This window comes from Mytilus edulis, chromosome 2 (assembly GCF_963676685.1).
Source record: "Mytilus edulis chromosome 2, xbMytEdul2.2, whole genome shotgun sequence".
Taxonomy (NCBI): domain Eukaryota; kingdom Metazoa; phylum Mollusca; class Bivalvia; order Mytilida; family Mytilidae; genus Mytilus; species Mytilus edulis.
In genome coordinates this window covers 94,612,606-94,622,688 of record NC_092345.1, presented here as the reverse complement: position 1 = coordinate 94,622,688, position 10,083 = coordinate 94,612,606, and the positions used below count along the sequence as shown (strand labels likewise).

The 10,083-nt window shown below is 31.0% G+C and overlaps 1 protein-coding gene across 8 annotated transcripts in view; it reads right to left on the bottom strand.

Moving 5' to 3' along the window:
• Positions 1-2,932: 2,932 nt before the first annotated feature.
• LOC139513541 (mediator of RNA polymerase II transcription subunit 24-like) overlaps positions 2,933-10,083 on the bottom strand; it is a 43,817-nt gene continuing 36,666 nt past the window's right edge. For all 8 annotated transcript variants that reach the window (XM_071302148.1, XM_071302150.1, XM_071302154.1 and 5 more), the window contains 3 exons: positions 7,299-7,373; positions 4,637-4,782; positions 2,933-3,484 (listed from right to left, as the gene is read on the bottom strand). In XM_071302148.1, the coding sequence (XP_071158249.1) occupies positions 3,323-3,484; positions 4,637-4,782; positions 7,299-7,373 (383 nt within the window). In that variant the 3' untranslated portion in view covers positions 2,933-3,322. The remainder of the gene's footprint in view (positions 3,485-4,636; positions 4,783-7,298; positions 7,374-10,083) is intronic.

Sequence of the window (10,083 nt, the reverse complement as noted above, 5' to 3'; positions counted from 1 at the left end):
AAATCAAGATGGCCGCCACAGCTAAAAATAGAACATAGGGGTAAAATGCAGTTTTTGGCTTATAATTCAAAAACCAAAACATTTAGAGCAAATCTGACATGGGATAAAATTGTTTATCAGATCAAGATCTATCTGCCCTCTAATTTTCAGATGAATCTGACAACCCATTGTTGGGTTGCTGCCCCTAAATTGGTAATTTTAAAGAAATTTTACTGTTTTTGGTTATTATCTTGAATATTATTATAGATAGAGATAAACTGTAAACAGCAATTATGTTCAGCAAAGTAAGATTTACAAATAAGCCAACATGACCGAAACGGTCAATTGACCCCCTAAGGAGTTATTGTCCTTTACAGTCAATTTTTAACAATTTTCATAAAATTTGTAAATTTTTATTAACATTTTCCACTGAAACTACTGGGCCAAGTTCATTATAGATAGAGATAAATTTAAGCAGCAAGACTGTTTAGTAAGATAAGATTTACAAACACATTACCATCACCAAAACACAATTTTGTCATGAATCCATCTGCTTCCTTTGTTTAATATTCACATAGACCAAGGTGAGCGACACAGGCTCTTTAGAGCCTCTAGTTTGCTTTGACCTAGTATAAACTGCAAAGACCATTCCTTTCTCAATTTGGTACACATTACAAATTGCCAATAGGTACTGTGTTTTAGAGTATATAGATAACAAAATGTTACAGCTACACTAATTGAAGACCAGACAAAGGAGTGTAAGATTTGTAGTATTTGTCAGAGACATAATATGGGAAGGTGACATTGTCTACATATATGGTCATGAATTTTGTCGAATAATTTACATTTATCTTGAAATTTATTTCGGTGTGTTTTTAATGTGTAACAGTGGACTTCTCAATGACTACATGTACTTGAGTAAAGGATAGATGGATGACTGACTGTTTAAAGTCCAACTGCTAATTATAGAAATATTCAGGACAGGAACATGTTTATGTGATATTAACCATTGTTTGTAATTGACCAAACACGCTGAGCAATATTTTTAACAAGCGTGTTAGTCAGGTACAGTCTGCACATTATTCTAAGTCTAAGCTTAAGTCTAGAGGTATGTCCAAGACACGATGTTGTGTCGATCTCAACGATATCGATGATATCGATTCGATATCAATACAAGACTTTTCGTATTTATGTTGTTATATCCACATGGCCTGAATCCTGTCTTAAAAGTTGATATCAAATCTATATCGACAAGCATTCCATCTCCCTAAACCTCTGTCGTTGTTGTTGATATTACGATATCGAACCTATATTGACAAACATCCCATAACTTGAACAACAGCCTGAAACCTCTGTCTTTGTTTTTCGATATTGACAATATCGAATCGATACTCGACAAACATCCCATAACTTGAACAATGGCCTGAAACCTGTCTTGGTTGTCGATATCGACAAACTCCATAACTGTAACAACGGCCTTAAATCTCTGTCTTGGTTGTCAATATCATCAATATAGAATCGAATCGATATCTACAAACATCCTGTAACTTGAACAACTGCCTGTAACCTCTGTCTTGGTTGTTGATATCGACTATATCGAATCAATATAGACAAACATTCCATAGCTTGAACAACGACATAAAACCAATGTCTTTGTTGTCATACAGGAATACAGAAGCCTATGAACAAACATTTAATTTTATTTCAAAATTCAAGCATGGAAAAAACATATGACATATGGAAGTTTAAATCTTTTTCATTTAACAATATGTGATAGATACAATGAAGATAAAATGGTGAAAAAACGCTAAACTAGTAAAGTAAATTTGAAATATTTTAAAATGAATTGACAATTTGACACAATTGACAATTTGTCTATGATGTTCTTTCTATATGTAAATTTCTATGTTGATTATTTAGTAATAAAACTACATCGTATAAGATATTTAACTCTATGAAGGTCTTCATTTCACAACGCATGAGGGTAATTTGATTATTGATTGTATCATAAGAAAGGGGGACTATGTGCGTTTATATTTTTTTCCCTCCGATTAAAGTTTATCCATAAATTTTCTTTTTAAATCCAGTTTACATACTATTTTTGTCTATGTTGGCAATGCATTTAAGAGATCATGTAAAATATCTTAACTTGACATTCAACCATACATAGATGATAAGACAATAAGAATTTATGGTATGGTCGCCCAGGTATTTCTGGGTCTGTGTTTTTCATTTGTTTTTAGTTTCAATGTCAAATATTATTGTTTGTCCTTGAATATTTGTAACCGGTTTTGTCTTTTGTTCTCAGTTTGCCCTTCTTCTTAGATAGTTTTGGGTTGTTAACACTTCTTTTTAAGATTATGTTTTCTTCTCCTTTAATGTATATCCATATACCATTTATCATCGGGGAGAGGTTTAACATTTTCAATGTCAATATAGAATAAATATCTTATTGCTGTTGTCGATATCGCCGATATCGCGGTCTTGGTTGTTCATACACTTTTTTAATTCAAAATATTCGATACAGTGTTGTTATTGTTGATATCGACGATATCGACAGTATGTATTTTCATGCTATCTTCATTCATCATGATATCGTACCGAAATTGTCGATATCAACAGTGTGTTTTGTCACGGTGTATTCGTTTGTCGATATTGATTCCATATCAACATCTTGTTTGGTCTTGGACATGTATGAAGCTGACTAGTCTTTGCTCTAACTCCTTCATAATGCATGTTTAGGGGAGTAAAAGAAAATACCAATTTTAAAATCTTTAGTTTGCACAGGCAGGGTTTGAACCAACGACCTCCTGCCCTCTAGACAAACAAGTTAATATGAGACAAATGAGATAGATTTCTTGAATAAAGAGGTGATAGGTGCCAATGAAACAATAACATTCATCTCACTTTCCACAATATTCAACACAGGTAGAAGGCAATAGTGAACACAATAAACCATAGCACTTCATTTATTTCATATTTATGACAATTCAATTGCAACAGTACAATTATACAACAGATTTTATAGAAGCAAATGCTTAAGAAGAATAAGATTCTCACAACATTTCTCAAATACAGTCAAATTGTCCAGGAACAGTAGTGGATACAAAACTGGTACAAAAAGTACTATTCTGAAGTTGCATTTGTATTTACTGGACTACTAGTATATTCATGTCTTTTATTATGCACATCTGCCATACATACATAAGTATGAATTCACAACAGTATTGAACACATTCTGGTATAGATATAGTTCCTCGTCACATTGCACATGCTACTGAAAGATCAGAATACTTGATTAAAAATCAAGCTAGTGAGTTCAACATTTAAACAAATCTGATTTTCAGCTGTTTCTGTCTATATTTATATAGTCATGTTTATATCTTGCATTTTGACACACTGCCTTCGCAGCCCACTTCCTTCCTGTCAAGGTTGAAAGGTCACAGATGTGAAGTATCTGTTGATTGGTGAACACAGCAGGCATGTTTCTCATGATCTGACTTAGCTGTAAAATAAAGAATATCACAAAATGTTAAACTTTTGTCATTTGATTTTACAAAAAGATGTGCTACATTTTCTTCTCTTTTTACACTATCTGCGGGTTAGTTTCCAACATGGAACATTACTGTCCAATCTAATTAAGAACCGATCTCTCATCGCTCCCATTTTCTGATATGTCCCACGCGACATATCAGAAAATGGGAGCGATGAGAGATCGGTTTTTTAATTAGATTGATTACTGTCACACTTGGAATGCCTATCAACATTTGATTTAATTCTCCAGTTGTTGTTTTCTTAAGAATAACCTTTATGAAACACTATTTGCACAAAAGTGCATATGCTGAAATGTCTCACCTTCTTTACTAACCATTTATTTTATGTTGATAGTCCTAAATATAAAGCTGTACTACAACTATCATATCAACTTAATAATATTTATGAAAATGAGGTGACGGTCAGATAAACCAAACTGGAATAACATGTACACTTTGCATTCATTCCATACACCAAATATGCTTTAAATATAGTTGACCTATCGCAAATAGTATCTTAGAAACAAATTTAACCAGGAAAACAATGAACAATGAACCATGAAAATGAGGTCATGGTCACATTCCATACCTCAAATAAAGTGGACCTAATGCATACAGTATTAGAAATACAGACAAAAAAACAACAACATAACTATAACCATGCACTGAAACATGAAAATGAGGTCACGGTCAGATGACACCTGCCAGTTGGACGTGTACACCTTACAATTAGTCCATACATCAAATATAGTAGACTTATTGCTAATAGTATCTGAGAAATGGACTAGAAAACAAAAAACATAAACTTTTTCACTGATCCATGAAATGAGGTCTAGGTCAAGTGAAAACTGTCTGACAAGCATGAGGACCTTGCAACTTGCAACGTATGTACATACCAAATATGTTTATCTTATTACTCATTTTAAGAGTATTCAAGTAGTCACTGAAGCAGATCAGTAGTCAGATCACAGACATATATATGACTATAAATAATGGTGTTAAAGCACTTTTATAACTTCTACAAATAACAGTACTTATTGGGAAATTTAAAAATAATGTTAATCTTTTTTCAATTTTTTTACTTTTGTTATACATTGTAATATTTATTTATTTTAGACACTCACCATTTGAGGAGGCATAAACTGCAAGATACCTCTTGAATACTGTGGTCCACATTTAATGGCTTCTTCTATAAAGGACACAATGAAACTGATTTGTGGTCCTACACTTCTCTCCTGACTTATAGCATTCATCAATCGGAACATATTTACTGAAAAAAAAAACACTTTGAAATATAAAACAGTTCATTCAACATACCAGTACCAATAAAGTTATAACATTAGAAGAAGTTGTACACAGCATCTAACATATTACATTTACTTTGTTGAAGTATAAATTTGCAGATAAATTAAGTTCATACATTTAATGACTGTGAAAATAAAGTAAAGCTAATGATTTATACAAACACTTATCAATTAAATATCTCAACTTTGTTTCATGCATGCTTTTAAAAACAAGAGGCTCTCAAGAGCCTGAATCGCTCACCTTCAATTTTTTTGTTTAAATCATTCATCAATGATTATTTTTGCTTTTCAGTGTGTGCTAAAATATGCCATTCAAACATTCTTTGTATCTGTCATATTTTCTTCACAGGCAAAAATAATGCATTTTACCCCTAGCAACATTGGCTATTTTTCTTGAAGTAAAAGGAAATGAAAGAACATTTAAAATTAATAATAATTAGAGTTATCTCTCTTTGCATATTTTAAGTCAGTGTGTAGAAACCAAAAAAATAACTAAATCTATATAAATTAAGTTAATTATCTCCCTTCAAATATTTCAGACCAAGAATATCTTCCTTTATGCACATTCTCTGGTCATGTACTGGATCTGTGTAAAGTTTAATTAATATTGGTACAGTCATTTAGGAGTTGTGCTTATCTCCCTTGAAAAAAATCTTACCAGAAATATCTTCCTTCATGCACATCTACAAGATGTGTAAAAAAAACTGTGTAAAGTTTCATCAACATTGATTAATCTGATTAGGAGTAGTTGCGCTTACAAACTTGTTGCCATTTATAGCTATATTTAACTAAGTAAAATCAATTATCTCCCTTAAAATAATTCCGACCAGAAATATTTTCCTTCATGCACATCCTCAGGTTGTGTACTACAACTGTGTGAAGTTTCATTAATATTGGTCCATCCATTAAGGAGGAGTTGCGTTTACGAGACATATGGACAGACAGACGGACGGACAGGGTAATTCCTATATACTTCCCCAAAACTTTGTTTTTTGGGGGGTATAAAAAACACAAATTAATACAAGGATTAAGGATTGTTAAGTTTTAAGTTAAAGTGAAATTGGTTCAGTAGTTTAAGAGAAAAAGATTTTTTTAAGTTAGCAAACAATGAAAAATTATGTAAAATTATCATTAAAGGGCAATAACTCCTTTTAAAGGTGTCAACTGGCATTTTTAGTCATTAAACTTATTTGTAGATCTTACTTTGATAAACATTTTTGTTGTTTACAGTTTATCTCTATCTATAATAATATTCAAGATAATAACCAAAAACTGCAAAATTTGCTTAAAATTACCAATTAAGTGGCAACAACCCCACAATGAGTATCGATTTGTCTGAAAATTTCAGGGCTGATAGATCTTGACCTAATAAACACTTAAACTCCTCAACATATTTACTCTAAATGCTTTAGTTTTTGAAATACAAGCCAAAAACTGCATTTTAACCTATGTTCTATTTTTAGCCATGGCAGCCATGTTTTTTACAAAACACAAACTTTATACAAGATACCCTTAGAATCATTTAGCATAAGTTTACCTGCAATTGGTTCAGTACTTTCAGAGAAGAAGATTTTTGAAAGTTAACAAATATGATGAACAGATTGTGTATAATTGTCTTTAAAGGCCAATAACTCCTTAAGGGGTCAATTTACAATTTTGGTCATTTATATTATTTGTAGATCTTACTTAGCTGAACATTTTTCTCATCAAACTTTCTTTCTATCTACTATAATTTTAAAGATAATAATTCAAAACCTGAAAAATTTCCTAAAAAAATAACTATATCTGACATTTACCCAACAATAGGTAGTTCAATTAGCCTGAAAATTACATAGCAGATAGATCTTGACCTTTTCATCACTTTGACTCCCTGTCACTTTTGCTCTTACTAATTTAGTTTTTGAGATATAAGCCAAAAACTGCATTTGACCCCTATGTTCTATTTTTAGCAATGGCGACCATGTTTGTTGATAGATCAAAACTTCGGATACAATTTATAAACTAGATACCCTAAGGAACATTCAGTTAAAGTTTGGAAGTATTTGGCCTAGTAGTTTCAGAGGAGAAGATTCTTGAAATAGTTTACGACGACAGACGACAACAGACGATGGACGACGACGGACGCCAAGTGAGGGCCAGGTGAGCTAAAAATGTACAAAACTAAAAGTATTCCTTGGGTCAACTGATGAAAATGTGTACAATAATATTACATTTTTTCTACTGAGCAACATGACTGGTGCCACATATGGAGCAGGATTTGCTTATACTTCTTGTGCACCTGAGATCACCCCTTTACATGGGTCTCTAGAGTTGTTCCGTCTTTAGTTTTCTATGTTGTATGTCTTTTGGTCTTGTTTTGCATTGGTATTGATTTTATTTTGACTCATGAGTTTGATAGCCACTTTGTTCTATTTGGCTGCCTTTTGCATATTAACAACAAATGCAGACATAATTTCAATTGATGTTAATTTCATGTAATTACCAAGTGCCTTATTTAAGTGGTCTTTAGCATCAAATGTTGGTGATGTCTCTCCATCTTCTTTTGCTGTCAAGAAATCTAGACAAGAGAACATAAAAATATTTGTTAAATTATATAAAATGTAAGATAGAAAACATATAACAGTTAATTCCCCCCCCCCCCCCTGACTGATTAGTAGCTTCATTTTACTTTTTTACTTGACTGCATACTAGAAAGTTCTAACACAAAAAAATGTAAACTCTGCAGTTAAAAGTCGGTAACAGGAAAATAGTTTATTAGATAGTCTAAAATTAGAAAAATTGATTTTTTTTAGTTTTTAAAACATTTTTATCTACTGAGGAAATCATTTTATTTGTAAATCAGTTAAATATGTTGACTTGTGAGCAGTTAACAATCTGTTGACAATTTTTTCATTGTGAAAAATAAAAAAAAAAATTCCTTGAAATAATAACAGAGCTGATAATATAAATATACTGAAAATAATCATAAGAACTAAAATCAATTGATAAAAAAGTTAAGGACAAATAAAAACAAATTCATAAAAAAGCAAGCAAAGAGGAAGCTATATCTTTTTATATAATATACCAGTCTGGTTGACAAACATTTCCAAAATTAACATTATTTATCTTTGAAACTCATACTCATACACACACAGTCTGTACACACAGGAAAATATGAAGAAACACTCAACACACAACCTTTACATACAGGCAAATATGTCATTACTTTCAACACACAGGCTTTACAAAGCCTTATCACCTATTTTCATTTATAATTTCAGTAAATGTATTTGCATTTGTAAATCTGTAATTGTGTGGTATTACCTGATTTTTGCTTAATTTGTTTTAAGTTATTTGAAGCAACTCTGCAAAACGGTTTTGAAATTTTGGTAGTAAAATGCAAATGTTGAAATTAAAATGGCAATATGCAAATGTTGAAATTAAAATGGCAATATGCAAATGTTGAAATTAAAATGGCAATATGCAAATGTTGAAATTAAAATGGCAATACATAAACATGTAAACTATGCAAATCTTTTAAAGTCCATGACTGAAGGTACTGGTTCAAATAACTTCCATAGAATAAGAAGTGCCAATGCTTATTAAATTGCATACCAATTACCATTGACTTATAACAAGTTGTTAGTTATCCTTAAACTAACATAAACGCAAACTTAAACTTGTAAACTATGTAAAAGTTTCAAAGTTAAAGAACCATGACTGAAGTGGGGTCAAATAATCTTCATGGAAATGAGATGTGTTAATGCTAATACATCTGCATACCAAATACTATTGACTTACCACTAATGGTTCCCCTTAAACTGACCTAATCACAAACTTTATAACATGTATACTAAGCAAAACTTTCAAAGTCAATTGACCATGACTGAGGGGGCAGGGCCAATTAATCTTTATGATAAATGAGATGTTCCTGTGCTAATACAACTCAATACCAAATATCATTAACCTACTACTAGTAGTTCCTGATTACGTGAGATAATCACAGACTAATACATATTTGACGCCACCACAGCAGACAACACTACTCCCAAGTTTCTTTTACTTTACTTTGTAGAAACAAGTATATGCTTTACTTTTTGAAAAATCAAACATTTATATGTCCTGGTATTAAATGGAAAATTTAAGATGAGAAAAAAAAAGAATTCAACAAGCAAATAAATTTAATATTAAACTTGTACATAAGTCTCTAAGAATCTTAGGTTAGCTTACAAATATGTTGTAAATACTAAAAACAAAAGATATAAAGTGACCAACAATGTTTCATTTCTAGGAAACAACTTTAATTCAATGTCCTACTTAAAAAAAAACACTTTTATATTTCAAAAGTGAACACTAGCAACTACTTATAGTATTCTGTCTGATTTTCATATATAAAATTATCTATATTAGATGAGAGCTGCTTCAGAAAGAAACCCATCTGATGCAAGTGCAGGTATACATGTAAATTTATAAAACATTCATTGATTTTTGAACATTCAAATACGAAATAAATAATTTGGGTCAGTTATGTATGGTTCTTATAGCAACTCAATTTTCAAACAGTTTCAGACTGTCTGTAGAGATTTTTTCAACCAAAAATAGGTTAACAGATGTATTGATAGTCATTTGCATAAGGGTGATTTCTCTTAAACATGCAGCTCATTTTTGTCTGTGCATCAACACTGCAGATATAGTTTAACTTCATGTCAAACGTACATTAAAAATACAAAATGTGTTGGAGTATTGCATCAACATGTGAAACATGCAATTTTTTAATTTAACTTGAATAAAAAATATATTTTCACTGGACCACCTAGTTTTTATTTAAAATTCTTTTTTTCAAATTCTTCCATCGTATTAAACCTCCACCAAACTTTTAACTCTGAAACCATTCCCAAATAAATGTGGAATAATGTTAAAATCTGTTGGGAAAGGATTAGAAATGTTACAAAAAAATAAGCTTTCATCAAAACTTTCTCATGTGAAATAATTAACAAAATTTAACAAAGTTCATTTTGTATTCCTATTGATTAACTTTCTATTTTGTTTTTACCAGTATTTTATTTTGTATAAAAAATGGAAACAACACATTATAAATTTTATGTGTATGAAGTGCTTTTCTGGATTTACCTTGTATCAAATACAATTACCTCTTCTAAAACATACAAGCGACTTGACATTAATTCAAGGCTAAAAGCAAGATTTAACTTTAAAAATGTAACATTTCTATAATTAAACGCATGTAACTTTCTTGTTTGCCCTCCGTCTATTTTTAAACAAATATTTCT